This window comes from Elaeis guineensis, chromosome 10 (genome assembly GCF_000442705.2).
Source record: "Elaeis guineensis isolate ETL-2024a chromosome 10, EG11, whole genome shotgun sequence".
Classification (NCBI taxonomy): domain Eukaryota; kingdom Viridiplantae; phylum Streptophyta; class Magnoliopsida; order Arecales; family Arecaceae; genus Elaeis; species Elaeis guineensis.
The window spans coordinates 32,560,573-32,576,293 of NC_026002.2; the positions used below are offsets into that span (position 1 = coordinate 32,560,573).

General features: G+C 37.2%; 1 protein-coding gene across 2 annotated transcripts; it reads left to right on the top strand.

Moving 5' to 3' along the window:
- Positions 1-938: 938 nt before the first annotated feature.
- On the top strand, positions 939-15,085 carry LOC105052716 (mitogen-activated protein kinase 15). Of its 2 annotated transcripts, XM_010933637.4 has the most exons (11): positions 939-1,124; positions 1,371-1,631; positions 2,789-3,197; positions 4,264-4,391; positions 4,508-4,567; positions 9,433-9,582; positions 9,687-9,842; positions 9,965-10,176; positions 11,789-11,890; positions 11,969-12,126; positions 14,302-15,085. In XM_010933637.4, exons 2-11 carry the CDS (start codon positions 1,608-1,610, stop codon positions 14,568-14,570), a joined length of 1,668 nt encoding a protein of 555 aa, XP_010931939.1. In that variant the 5' UTR covers positions 939-1,124; positions 1,371-1,607; the 3' UTR covers positions 14,571-15,085. The 2 variants fall into 2 exon arrangements, with proteins under 2 accessions (XP_010931939.1, XP_073101187.1); XM_073245086.1 differs by lacking the exon at positions 939-1,124 and having other exon boundaries at positions 1,309-1,631.
- The last annotated feature ends 636 nt before the right edge of the window (positions 15,086-15,721 follow it).

A 15,721-nucleotide genomic window follows, 5' to 3' on the forward strand; every position in this document is an offset into this window, starting at 1 on the left:
AAAGAGACTAAACAATTTAATTAACATGGCTCCTTTCGATATCAAAAAAATATAAAATTAAGATGGCCCCTTTGGGTCAAAGCCAGCTGGATGTGCACGCAGCCATCTAACATCCAGAAATAATGTAAAAATTTATAAATATTAAATTCAAATAAGAGCAATAATATGACCACACAATCTTAATACTCCACCAACGCTACCATTTTATGCCGGAGATGAAAGACCACATGATTGAAATTGAAGGGCCCACGAATGGTCGAATTTTGATTGGCTGAGAGGAAACTCACCAAAGTTTCAAGAAAGCTCACGAGGCAAGTTCTTAAAAGGATAAAAAATTGATTTTATGGCACATCTCTTTCTTCAAAGTTCCTTTAGTGCAAAAAGGCAAACATTAACATTTTAAAAAAGAAAAGAAAAAAAAAAGGCTTCATCCAATGCTGTCTACTGTCTACACCATATGTTTTCCATAATAACCTCCTGCCCCCTGTTTCGTTCCAAATTGGGTGTGACCACATGGTTCTTGTTGCCAAATTTATTTTGTCCATAAATTTTTCTACACCCAGAATATCCCCACCAGAAAGCAGTGCAATGCCCTGCAAAAGAGAAAAAAGAAAATACTGCTGCCACAGAGTTTCTCTTATTTATTTTAATTTAATTCAATTCAACGTTTATTATGTTTCCAATAATAACGAGGAATATCCAATGATACCTTTTCAAAATTATGTCCGCATGCAAGCTTTTTAATGACACCAAAAAAAAAAAAAAGGAAAAAAAAAAGGGTAAGTTTACCCGCAAAACAGTTCAATCGTCGAGTTGTCGGCCGATCAAGTCGATCCTCCACCACCGCAGATAAGCCGACACTAAAATTCTCCGCGGTTTATCGTAACACAACTAAGCGCTCCCTCATAGCTTTATCATAGTTCCGTCAGGCCAGGCCCCCTGCAAGATTCGTTTTTGCCTCTCCTTCCTCCCTCCTTCTCTCAGTTTTTTCCCCCTCAAATTTGTCCTTTTTTGGGTCAAATTGCTTCCGTGGTTGTAGTGGAGAAGAAGGCCGATTTTTTTTTTTTTGAGATTTTTTTCTGCTCAATACCGCTGCAATTAATAAGCTTTCAGAAGAAGAAAAGGTTAGTTTTTTTTTAATTAATTAATTTTTTCTCTCTTTGGGATGCGAATAGATTAAAGAGTGGAGGAGATGATGGGGATTCCGCCTGGGTTACATGTGCGGTTATTGTTTTTCCAATGGAGTGCTGCTTCCACAATATAATAATTTAAAGGAGAGAGCTGGAGAGAATAGAGGGGAGCTTCCAGCTGCCTTCTTTGTCCGATCTCCGGCTTTTCTTCTACTTATGGGTTGTCCGTCCTTGTTTCAGGAGATTGTATCGAGTTTTCGGCATCTCCAGCTGTTGTTGGATCTCTTTCCATTTCAAAAATCTTAGCTTTCCGTCAATCTTTGGATAATTACTAGTTTTGTCCTTGGAGACCTTGTAAATGTGGGATTTTGCTCGATTTCTAGTCGATTGGTGGTCTGTTTGAACTGTGGTTATAGCGGCAGCTAAGGAGGAGAGCATTGGGTGTGTTTCGTTGGTCGTTGAGGCTCGTATGATCAGATGCAGCCAGATCAGAGAAGAAAGGTGAAGTTTTTCTTCATTCTTCTTCTTCTTCTTGATGTAATCAATTATGTGGAGAATTTTGTTTTTGATTACTTGGTAGACCATATCGGTCTTCCATGGAAAAAAAAAAAAGACCGTATCGGTCTTACTTTGACTGTTTTTTCCTCCTTTTGTCTACTTTGGTGGTGTTTTTCTTTTGTATTTTGTAGATAGCATCGGTCTTTTTCTTTCAAATTTTAGCATCTGTGTTGAGTATGATATAACTGTTTTTGAAAGTCGTAAATGTTGAGTATGAGGTGCTGCTCAAATAGACATGAGGAGAATCAAGAGACTGTTTGAATTTTTCTTTCTCCTATAGCCTTCCTTATCATTTTCAAGTTTTGATGTGAATGTTTGAAGATTTCAACGTTTTCAGATTGGGGTGGAATTTCTTGGTTACATGCTCAATTTTGTCAAATTTTGTATGCTTTGTGTATCTCTGTAGAATCAATAATGATGAATTTTCAGCTTAGATGGTGAAATAACTCTAGTGTGACAGCAAGATGTGTGATGATCTTGTACTGTTGGAGATTGGAAAATTAGCCACGGTCATCCAAGAATAGTTTGGATGTGAGATGCTAAGAACAGGCTTGTTGCTTGCTGCTTCTCTAATGACCCCACTCCTGACAGCATGCAAATTTTCATGTGATAGTGCATTATGCAAACACGTGCAATTAGTTCATCTTGCATGTGGACCACTCTATCTGATGATGATTTTTGGCTTCTTTCCATCTGATGAAAGAAGGGTTATTCAGTGCAAGGCACCGAAGCTGTGTAGCCGCTTAATCACTTGCTTTCATAAGCTTTCATTTGTCATGCCTCCTTGTTTTATGTCATGTTCCAGCCCATTAAAAGTTTTAGAAATGACAACTCCTATATAGAGATATGAGGGATTTATATAAAGCTTGCAAGTTGCAAGTTTATCTTTTGAGACCACATTTACCCTTCATTAGATAGATATCTTTCTGCATTAGCAAAATTCCTCTTGGCAACTTCTATCTTTTGGCACATTTTACCCTGGTTGTCTTCTTTCTCCCCTTTGTATGTTCAAAATGTTAGTTGCTGCTTGTAGCCTCATGCTTGTTATGTAGTGCTAACTGCCAACCCATATTCTGGACCTGATGACATTGATAATGCAGGCATCAGCAGAAGTAGACTTCTTCACAGAATATGGTGAGGGTAGTAGGTACAGGATAGAAGAAGTGATAGGAAAAGGTAGCTATGGTGTTGTTTGCTCTGCTCTCGATACTCATACTGGGGAAAAAGTTGCCATCAAGAAGATCAATGATATCTTTGAACATGTCTCTGATGCCACACGTATACTTCGTGAGATTAAGCTTCTCAGACTCCTGCGTCATCCAGACATTGTGGAAATCAAACACATACTACTGCCTCCATCAAGGAGAGAATTCAAAGACATCTATGTTGTCTTTGAACTCATGGAGTCTGATTTACACCAGGTTATCAAGGCCAATGATGATTTGACTCCAGAACACTATCAATTTTTCCTTTATCAACTGCTTCGAGGTTTAAAGTACATACATACAGGTGAAGTACATTGATCTTTTGCACTAGTTTTGGAATTGCTTTATGTTCTATTTCATTTGCTTTTCAAAGATGCACATGCTTATGGACATTGCAACCTTGCTGTAAAAGTAAGGGAGTATAATGCTGGAAGCAACACTATTGTGTAGCTTAGTCCTCTGAGGATTTGGGGAGCATAATGCAAGATTAACCATTTATGATGCAAGAAACATAATTTAATTAAATACATATCTCTGAATTCAGATGCATAATAGATGCAAATCAACCCACGCAAAATCATTTTTGCTCCATATGCTAGTTACATGTTTTACTGGGACTTGTTTCCCCTGCTTTATTTCATTGTTTCTGAATTCTTTTAGTCCAATTTTATGCCTTACAAATTGGCTACTCTTAGGACTATGGGGTTGATTTAAGTTGATTAAGGACTAGAGACTTCTATAATTTTCCAGCTCCTTCATTGTTCCAATATCTCTCTTTACTGCACTTTTTTCAAGATCAATCTTCAATCAGGAAGTTTTCATTTATTTTTTCATCATTTTTAAATTTCTGTGTCATGCATTTCTTGAGAATGCAACCATATGAATAGACTACAAAGTATCACTTAGTTCTAATCATATACTATGACATGTTTCTGCATCTGTTCTTCACTGCCATTCCCACGTCTTTTCTCAACTTAGACAACTAAAATTGCCACTAAATTCATAAGGCTCTTCATTTGTTATTCATTCAGGGACCTTTCAAATTAGCAATTCTAATTGTGTCTTGATGGGTGATGATCCTTTGAATTGTTCTCCCACCTGTCCTTTTGGTTGGAACCATGGCTCCTTTTACCTTTTTTTTTTCCCTTGCTGCTATATATTGTTTTTGTACTTTCCCATGCCAAATGTCAAGACACCAGCTAGAGCATTTAAAGATGCCTGAGGTACATAATCATCGTCTCTATCGGGATCATGGTTTTCCAACTCATGTATGAATCACATTGAATGTTGCATATTCGATCCTAATCCAACTTGGTCTTTTTCTTGGTTGCTAATTTTTATTCTTCTGCTTTCACCTCTATGATTTGCAGCAAATGTATTTCACAGGGATCTCAAACCAAAAAATATTTTAGCAAATGCTGACTGCAAACTCAAGATATGTGACTTTGGACTTGCAAGGGTGGCCTTCAATGACGCTCCTACTGCCATATTTTGGACGGTATTTTCTTCTCAGTCAAATACTGCGAGCAGTTTTAATACTATTCTTGGATCTCAACATTGAATTAGCAGTTTGAACAATTGAACTATCGTAATTGTTTTTTGCGCTACTTTCAGGATTATGTTGCAACAAGGTGGTATAGGGCGCCTGAATTGTGTGGATCATTTTTCTCAAAGGTTTGTAGGATTTATTCATCCTTCAGGTTGATTTTAACAAAAAAAAAAAAAAATCAAAGCTCTAATGCTGCTTTTGGTGATCTAGATATATAGATGTAGATAAGGATATTAATGACTTCAATATGTATTTTAGTGGAAAATTGTTGAATAATCTATGATTCAATAATTTCCTGCAAAGAAATATCACCATAACATTTATAATATTGGAAATGAATGCTTGTCTCTCTTATGTTGCATTCTTTAATTACTGAAGATCTAGAAAAGTATGGAAAGTTTTGATGAATATTGACCTTTCAACAAACACCAAGTGGTTGGGATGATTTAGTCTGGCTTAACCATTATCAAATGCACAGTAATTGGACTTCTGTTACCTTGTCTTTATTGAGTTCATGGTTAAGGAGACAAAAATGGGTTCTGGGTAGAAATTAAAATTATAAATAGGAAAAAATTAAATTTGAAACCATGGTTTCAAGTGCTGGCCTGTACCTTCTGCTACACACTATGCCAAGCCAGTAGCAACACCTGGAATGAATTAGCATGGCATATATTGAATGCTATTAATAAAAGGGGCTTTTTAAATTCCTTGTTTTATTTTATTTAATTCAATTTTACCTTATTGTTTTAACATTGACAGCTAGCACATGTGCCTTGTGCCTTTGGCATTTAAAACTATGGTTAAAAAAGTGCTGTAAATTAGAAGACAAGCTTTGAAAACCGGATGGAGGACCAGAATTATAGAGAAGATTTGATGTAGATGGGAAGCACCCGAGAAGGGCTGCCTAAAAACAAAGACTGATGCCTCTGTAGTGTTGGAGAGAATCCAAAAAAGAAAACACAATTTTCCTGAGATTTTCTTTGAGTATTTTAACTTTATTTTTTTTAATTGTATTGTTTAAATGTTTTAATTTCTTTATTATCATGGTTTTAATTTTTGACCGTTGGGTTCTTAATTACCAAACGGTCATGTGCATTTAATTATTTTTATTTTCTGACCATTGGGCTCGTTATTAAAGGTTGTGATTGTTGGGCTCCTTATTAAGATCTTAATGAGTCAATAAAAGTCCCAACGGTCATAAATGGTCACATTGGTTGGCTATAAAAAAGTTCCTTTAGGGTCTAATCCGACATGCAATCTAAAAGCCTTTCAAGCTATTCTTCTTTCTAAGTTTCCTCCAATTTTATTTTCTACTGTAATTTCTCTTTTTTTTTTTCTTGAGTGCTGAAAGAGTCTTCATCAACCTCCTCCACGACCATGCTCGCAAGCGGAGGTACCCATCGTATCTTGGGATTGTTTTTTCCAGATAGGTGCCCTAAAGTCAATCGAATTTGTGTTTCGATGGTACTTATCTTTGTAAAACCGTAATTTATGTATTGACATTTATATATTAATAGAGGCATTTTTTGATTCATCATTTACAGCTGTGTCTTTCTATGTTTAAAAGATAATGATGAACCTTATATATTAGGGCAATGGTTTTGGTGTCATGTAATGGTCATGTCTGTAAGATCCGAAATCCTAAAATCCTAATCTAAAATTATTCCTAGTTATAGGAGCATTGAGGCAGAGATCAATGTTCTGGATAGACTGGCACATCCTATGTATACTCGATGGAGAGAGTGACTGATCTTACGAGCTACTTATGTGAAACACTAATATAAGGATATGGGTGCTCATTAGGTAATGAGTTTACTGAATTGACCTACTAAAAGAGAACTTCTTATGGATGTCTTACATTCATGTCAAAAAAAGATTCTCTAAGTGGGAGTTGTGCAACTGATCCTTAAATTTAAGACCATTATGAGATCTTATTCACATGAATCCATATTTTAGTTCATACCCACTCATGACTAAGTCATGAATGGGATGTTCCGGATATGGTGGATTGTGAATGAAGGTCATGAGTCCGGTCAACAAGGGATCGATTACTCCTAGTAAGAGGAGTTGTCATCCTAAGCTATCTCGTCAAATGAAGACTCAGGAAGTCTTTGATTAAAGCACAAGAAGATTATAAATTATTTCTAATACTTCTTTAATTGAGTCTTCATTAGCAAGATGAGATGCACATGAATAAGTGTTAGGGTTTGACTTAATTCTATATCCATTGTTTATTCAGGATGAAGGTTGATCGAAGGATTGATTTGCACAGTAATTTGTCACTGAAAGATATTTTTAGAATTTTTATTGAATTCTACATCTTCTGGGTAGGCATGATACGTTGTTAGACGTCAATCTTATCTTGTAGGTTTTCATGAATTGAAAAGTTTAATTCATGAGTCAATTAGAAAGAATTCTAATTGGACAATTTGGGTCGGCATGCGATTTGACCTAAATTGATAAGAACGGCTCTAATCTAACTTGGTCAATAATGCACTTAGACCTACTGCCAGCTAGATGAGGAATCCAACGGGTTACACACACCAAGGAATTGATCAAAGAATCAATTGGATTCATTCTATGGGTCAATTGAACCTAATTGGGTGGCTAATTAACAAGCTAGCACTTGTTGGCTAACTCAAGCTCCTAGCCAAATTAGATTTGGCTTAAATCTTGTTTAATTGGGCTTACCTATTTGTGTAGGGCCCTGATTGGATCGAGCCTAAAAGGATAGCCAAGTTTGGGCATCTCCAAGCCTTATCCACACCCCTTTAAAAGAGTCCAATGGGCTTACGACTCATGGCGTGCCTAGTTTGTGCGACAAAATAAAAGTGGCGTGCAAAAGGATCAAGAGTTCTTCTGCATATTAGGCACTTTATTTTAAATGATTTTCAGATAGATGAGGAAACCTTTTTGTACCCCTTGAATTTTGATAAGGTCAGAATTTTATTTGAATTGGCGTGGAGTTTTTGAATGGATGCCAAACAAAGAAAGGACTCCACAAAATGATACGCTGTATTGTTTTGGTTCGGTTAAGAGGTTTTGAGAAATCTTTTTAATCTGAAATTAAGAGCCATGTGGAGCCCTCTCAGCCCTCTATCTCGATGGCACGAACTTTAATGTTTGCCATGGCCCAATGGAGAGTCAAATGCCCCTAAATTCTTGGTGCGTGTGGGATGAAGCAACACAAGGAATCACGGCTTCATGCCAGAATTCCTTCTCATTGGGATATAGTCACGCCTCAAAATCTATGCCATTAGAAGCATCGTTCAAAGAGCTTTCCAGATGGCGAAATCAGAAATTTTTTGATTTAAGAAAGGATGTTAAAAGCATATCGAAATGCTGGCAAACGCGAGAAAAATCTGAATCAACGTATCTAAAAATTAAGAGTCCTTCTCAAATAAGTCTTTTAATTTCTGATACGCTGATTTGAGAGACTCGTGAAGAGGCTTATCTGAACCCTTCTTGTGCCTCTTCTGCTGCTATAAATAGGACTCGTACCGAGAGTTCAAGGCATTCCAACTCTCAGACAAATCAAATTCTCTCTCTTCCTTGTCTTGTTAGGACATAGCTCTTCTATTAAGACAAATCCGTTGATTTTAAGACAAGGCTTAGGAAGAGAGTAGGAGGCGATTTAGAGAGTACAAAGAGTGAGGAAGAAGGGCTAAGGGTTCATCTGAGAGGGTTCTTGGTGCAGATTAGGTTAAGAGGCTCGATTGGTGAAGTAGTTCATTGACAAGGTTCTGCCAGAGCAATTATTCGATCAACTTCTGTGTGGATCAACGTTGGAGGACTCACACTTGGGGGTCTTGTGGAATCGATTACCGGCTTCTTTCCTTTCTTCATCAACTTAATAGGTATAAGTTTTATACCTATTAGTTACTTTGACTGTATGGCTAGGGGGTCTTAGGGTTTTGGGTTTTCGGGAGATTTGAGTTTTAAGAAAATTTTTTTGAAATCCATCTTCCGTTGTGCTCCCTGCAACCCAACAATTTCTACATGAGGGACGGGAATACGCACGCCTTAGGACAGTGCCTCGCACGCTTCCGGTTTGATTAATCATCATTTTTTTATTCTTAATTTTTTATGAGTTATTTAGAATATTCTTTTACGATCAAAATTTTTATTAGTTTTCTTAAATCACATCAGGAATTTTTAAATATTGTTCTAACATGTAGTGGGAATCCAAAAAAGCTGGTAATGGATTGATTGCTGGAAATCAAAGAGGTTAAGCTATCGGCAGATTCGAGAAGTACAACTTTTTGGATGAGTACTTCTCACTTAATGTAGAAGATATGACCCCGCTTTGATGGCAAATTGAGATACTTCAGTCATCATGAAAAAGGGGTGAGATGCTGGCTATAATTCTTGCATAGGGGGTGATATATCATGAGAGAGCTTGTTGGTTTAAATGGACTCTCATAATCTTGCATTAGACTGGTGGATTTGTGACTAATTTTCCCTCAAGTTAGATGAAAGGGGTGGATAGTTTTAAGCTCTCAGTAAAGAGGGGACTGGAGAGCTTACTGGATGGATGTGGTCCCTCATATGAAATGTTAGAAACTGGGATTTTTTTTTAAAAAATAATAATTCTCACATGCATATGTGTTTCTTTTTTGTTTGTTTGTTGATATAGTTGGTTTTTCATGTTCATAGTAATGTTGATAATTTTTCAGGATCCGAAACACTTGGTCATGTAACGTAACAAAGTATTTGCTAGTAATGTATAGGTGGATGCAAACATTTCTTTGTATTGCTATTTGCTCAATGCCATAGCTGGTCTTCTATTTATCAGCATAGTGCTAGAGAAAAATGAACAATTATATCCCTTGCATGGGCAACCTTAGACTCTTTTTGCTATATTAGCCTATGAATAGGTACCTTGATTTTCCTATTGATAAATAAAATTCTGACAATTTCTTTGTCCTTAAGTTCATAAAAGCATTTGTACATCTGCATAATTTATTTTACCACTTTGAATCTGTTGCAGTATACACCGGCAATAGATATCTGGAGCATTGGCTGTATCTTTGCTGAATTGTTAACTGGAAAGCCTCTTTTTCCTGGAAAGAATGTGGTCCACCAATTGGATTTAATGACAGATCTGTTGGGAACTCCTTCTCCCGAAGCCATTGCCAGGGTCTATATCACTTCACAAAAACTCTTTATCATGCATGAGGATGTCCTTTTTAGTTCATGGTAGTCTGTTTAGTAGCTGCATCAAACCTTCTTTTCTTTCTGCAGGTACGCAATGAGAAGGCCAGACGATATTTAAGCAGCATGCGCAGGAAAAAACCTATGCCTTTTTCTCAGAAATTTCCAAACGCCGACCCACTTGCTCTTCGTTTGCTAGAGAGGATGCTAGCTTTTGAACACAAGGATCGCCCGACTGCTGAGGAGGTACAGTTAGCGGGGTTCAACTAGATGACAATAGGAGAAATGAAGCTTTCTGTTTCTCCTTTACATTGTGTATAAATATGCTGGCTCTATCTAAAGAAGCTGATTTTGCCACAAGGTGTCAGGCTTTGGCCGATCCCTATTTCAGGAATATAGCAAAGGTTGAGAGGGAGCCTTCTGCTCAGCCAGTTACAAAAATGGAGTTTGAATTTGAGAGACGAAGGATAACAAAGGAAGATGTAAGGGAGCTCATATATAGAGAAATTCTCGAGTATCATCCAAAGCTGAAGAAAGAGTTCTTGGAAGGGACGGAGTCAACTGGTTTCATGTATCCAAGGTATTTTGATATAATGACCTAGTCCCAAAACTTCGGGCCCATTTGAGCCCTGATTCCTATACTCAGTTCCTTAGAGATCATAATTACTGAAAATACGTGCTGGAGGCTTGTATTGTCATGAAGTTTGCTTTTGGTTTTCGATAATGAAATTATCGTAGATGTATCTATTCTGAACTTTCAATGTGCTTACCCTGGTTTACGGGTGCGACTTAGCTAAGCTTCGCAAGCTGAAGCTAGTCCTTGTTCTAGCTTGGCTTGTTTATAATCAAGCCAAGCTTGAGCTCACCTTAATTGTAATTTGATGCTACTCCTAGGCTTAAGATTGACTCTTTTGAAGCTGAAGTCAAGGTGTTAACGAGCAGCTTATTGGTGAAAGCTAGAGCCCCACCATGAATTTTTTTAATTTACACATTAAAAATATCTCAATCATTAGATCCCAAATGAGGTTAGAATGGTGGTAAACACGGTTACTCAACTACATTGATCTGAAATTGTTCTTAAATGATAGATTTGATTAGAAATGATAGTTTAGTTGAACACAAATGTGTGTGACATGGGCATCCAGACATACTCATGCATACGAGTCAAAAACTATTGGTTTTGGCAGTTCTGAAGCTAAGCTTGAAGTTAGTTTGAGCTCAGTTTCATGATCAAACTTGTCTCATTTACTAATTGCGCAACCTTGTCAAGTCAGCGAGCAGGCAGCTCATTGAACTGAAGCCATACACTGGTTCATTTCCCCATTTAGATTTCTCTAATTGTTCTCATGATCTCAAGTTTCTTTAAAGCATTCGTATCTCATAATGGTTCTTGGAGGGAGGGAGGGGGGGCGAGAGAGAGAGAGAGAGAGGTGTATAGTTCTTAGTAGCCGGAATTTTCTACCTAGGTAATGTACCTGCTTGGGAATCTTACCAGAATCTCGAACCTTCAGTCATTCCTAAGCATTTACAAAAACTGTTTCTAGAATATCCACTTCCCCACACACGCAAATGTTTCTGGTTATAATTCGTTTTGTCGGTCTGGAGCATAACAGTTGTTTTAGGCCTTACAAACCTCTACATGCTTGAACTTGGATTCATATAATTATTGAAATTACCTAGAACCTTGGTTATTAAGCTGGATATGTGCAAACTAAATTGTAAAACTAAAAATGTCTTAGAGAAGTATTCCTTTGATCATTAATTCAAATTATGCTTTCATGGTACATGTAACAATATTTACTTTACATCTGGCGTCAGTCACCCTGTTCTCAAAATTAGTGCAGTGTAGTTGTATGCAAATAAATATTTATACTGCCATCCGAGGATTCAACTGCCGGTGGTTCTGGTGGGCACATAACAAGTCAGGCCTGGACTGGCATTCAGCATGGGTCAGAATGGCAGCAATTAAATTACTTTTTATTTTTGTATTTTATTTTTCTTGCTTTGGCATTGAAAGGCATGCAGCACGACGTGTGTCCTGCTGGCAGGATGGTCATTATCTTTAGAAACCTTTTTGTTATCAAATAATTAGTCTAGAACATCTAATTCCCACTTTTTCTAAACTCTTCTTTCTTAGCCATCAGTGTTGGCAAAAATCTTAAAAATTTAGATTCATTTAATTTTGTTTGCAGTGCTGTGGATCACTTCAAGAAGCAGTTTGCTTACCTTGAAGAGAACTATGGAAATGGTGCAACTGTTGCCCCACCTGAGAGGCAACATGCATCATTACCCAGGTACCTGATATTTATTTTCATGCTTAAAGATATCTGTTTCTATTTGTAGATGCAGCTGATTCAGCTTTGTGTGCATAGGCCGTGTGTTTTTTATTCAGATAACAAGATGCAGAACTCAATGGACATTACACAAGATTTTTCTAAATGTTTAATCAAGGAAGCTGAGAAGCCAAAACTAGAGAATTGCATGGTCCCTATGACAAGGCCTCCACTTCAAGTTCCCCAGAGGGCCCAAGGTGAATATGTAGTTCTCTGACAAATTTTCTGCAGCAAGAAAACTTCTTGTCTCTATTTTCCATACTTATTGATGTAATTTCAATTAGTGAATAGCATTCATCTCATTGGCTGTTTGATATCGAAGATGATGTTAATATACATTATGGCTAGGCATGTTAAAGGTCTTCATCTGGAAGCTTGATCTCTAAGATAATAAATAGAAATCAAGCATTTTGATAGAACAGGAAGAATCATATGAATTCCACCGATAATATGACTCCACCAAAGAGGCAAAGCTAGAAAGTGATTTAAGTGTCATATAGTTGGCCTGGAGAGCTAACCATGCAACAATGAAACAGCCACTGGTATTATGCTTTTGAATGGAGCCAATTTAATTGGAGAACTCTAAGAAAGGGGGGATATGCAGATGGATTGCTTCTTCCTGCACTAATGAATCCTAGAACTGCCCCATCTTGCCCTTTTCTCAGACTTTTGTCTTCTATGATCTTCTTTTTACATTACCCAATGATCTCAATAGGTCTTCTTATCTGTGCAATTCGTTGTCATCTATTAATTTACTTGTATCTACCCTTATCCTTGTTTTACCATGCCTTGATCCAAGTACCCTCATCTCCACTATTCATGAATGCTCTTTTCTTTATTTCTGAATCATGTTCTGTATGGCAGTGGCCAACTCTATTGATCTCGTATGGTTTTACCATTAGTCTTCCTGATATGCTTTTGTTATGTAGAATACCTGTAGCACCCCCTCGATATCTTCTGGTTTTTCTGATCTTTTAAGCCTGATATATATTGTTGATGCATTCCTTAACAACTTTAGCTTTTCGGGTAAAATGATTAGTTAATGCAGTATTAGACCTAGGGTTGCTGAAGGTCATGGGTTCAATATGTGAAAATGACTGGTGCCTCATTGTTAGCAGATTGTTTTCTCTATTTTGATTTGCCCATCTTTTTGGCTCCTCATTCTTTGAAGTTCACTCAATAACTCCAAATTGGAGTAGTCAATCCATTTATATGACAGCTCACAAACAGCATACACCATGTTACTTCCTCTTAGATACTATCTGCTGATACATCTATTATTAGTAGTGCAAAAGGGCTAGCCAATCCACACAAACTTGACATGGGAGGATGTTAGTGCAAACAGAGTTGCAATTTATTAACAGATTGGGTTGGACAGCTGCTGCTATAATGGCAGTCATCTTCTATGTTCATAGTTTGGGAAAATCTTGTTGCCTTTTCTTGGTTAAACAAGTCTGCTGATTTTTTTTTTCCCTAAAGAAGTTAAAAATAAGTCCATTATTTACTCTATCTTATGTACATTTCAGAAAAAAAGAAAAAAAAAAAGAAAAAGGAATAGATTATAACATTTTATGCACATCATGTTTTAGTTTTTCTTCTTATTCTACATTAGATAATCTCTCTCTCTCTCTCTCTCTCTCTCTCTCTCTCTCTATATATATATATATATATATATATATGTAGAAATTGTCCACCTCTGAAAGGTAGGTTAAAGTGGCATAGTTAAGAAATAGATGGAGACAAACATAACAAGAAAGCTTAAATTTGTCTAGGACTGCAGCTATTACAGTGCCTTCGCTTCACAAACATGATTCTTTTTTAATGGCCTTATTCTTTATCTGCTTATTTTGGGAAACTATATCCGATGGAGAAGATTCCTTGCATACTTAGATGCATAGTCTTTTGGATGGTGTTATGGTTGAAAAAGAGCTGTGTTTGTGGATCCTGTCACTTCATTTATTGTCAACAATGTGCTTGTGGATCCTTTCACTTCATTTATTGTCATCAAGTATAAGGCATCAGGAGCCTGCAATTTTTTGTGAAATTTGGTCTCAAACCATATAATGCTGATTCTTTTGAAACAGTTTTTTCAAAGCTTTTCTAGTTATGATGACTTCCTTTGTCTTCTTTTTTTTTTTTTTATTCTCGTGGTCAATAGCTTGACTCAAATTTGATGCATATAAACAGGTCAGAAAGATGGTAGATGCTGTAGAATTACTGTAACGGATCAAGAATTTTCACTTGCATTTATTAGATAATGACCTAATAGTTTGAGTGGGCTTTGCATGTTTTGCTGTGTTGTTGCAATACCCAGCTTGTCTTTGGTTGCTGAATGATGCGAAGCTTATTATGGATATTGCTTTGCATGACAGGTGCCGCTGCAAGGCCTGGCAAAGTTGTTGGATCATTGTTGCATTACAACAACTGCACAACCTCAGGTTCTGAACTGTATGAACAGCGAAGAGCTGCCAGAAATCCTGCCATCCCTGCACAATATGCATCTTCGTATCCCAGAAGGAACCCAAGCTGCAAGAGTGAGAGAGGAGATGAGGGAATTGAAGGAACTAACATTGTGCGGCCAAAGCCTTATGTTGCAAGTAAAGTGGCTGCAGCTCATGGTGGTCCTAGTGGTCATTGGTAATTGGTTAGGTGACAGATTCACAATTAGTTTGCATGTCATGACATCAACTCCCTGGTGAACTCAGATTGTTCCATTGTCATCATCTTCAATAATGTTCATGCATTGTCAACTGTACAGACTCACTACAAGAGATAGGACTTTCATTTAATTTCAGCGGTATCAGACTGGAAGTTGGGGCTGAAAGATTATGAAGTATTGGTGATGGGAAGAATTTGGCTTGGCTGAGAAGGTTGTGATATAGCTTACTGACATGACTCTGGCTGTTGGTGTTGCTGTTGCTTGATGTTAAAGTTCAGAGTCTGAAGGCAGTTATGACACTAAACGATGACAAGGTGGGCTACATTGGGCTGTAACAATTGTTATTCGCAAGTTTTTATTCGAGTTAAAGGCTCAGCAGGATGCCATATTTGTTGTATTGTATTATCTTGTATCAATGCTACTAGATGATGTTGGCACACTTCAGCCTGTTGCAGTTGGCTTGTTATTCTAATATGTGCCACTTGCCTCTCTATGTACATTTGGAACAATTGGGCAGATTGTATGGGCAATCTTGCAGTGCTTGAAGTACTTCCACAGATGAACCTCCAACACTGAGAACAGGATATTCCTTTATTTTAGGGGGTGGATGCAGCTGCAGTATTCGAGGATATCCCATGCATGGAACACGAAAAGTAGCTAAATAGCATGCTGAAAGAGGTGGCGATGAGGCTTTTTTAATATTGAAATTACCAGGGGATTGTTATAGCCTTGTGCCATTCTGATTATTGTATTCATAAAAAATGAGTCGCACCATCTTGGACTATTGCGAAAGCTTAGAAGCTGTTAGCACGTATGCTGTTCGTGTGCATGATAAATCCTAAATGCGGGATATCTTATGACGTTTAGCTAAGCGCTTCATGGATCATTGAGCTACTTGGTATCATATATTGCGTCTCTGTGATAATGCAACCATGAAAGTTTCCATCTCGAAGATGTTTGCGTATATATGCGAATATGATATGCACTTTGTAAGTGAATATATGCAGCCAATACAAACAACAATTGCCATTTGATGATATTTCCTCTGAAAATCTGGTAGGAAAGTTTCGGAGTTTTTCTTGGGTAGAAATGAAAGCTTCGCGGTTAGCATGAGAAAGATGCCTAATAATTTA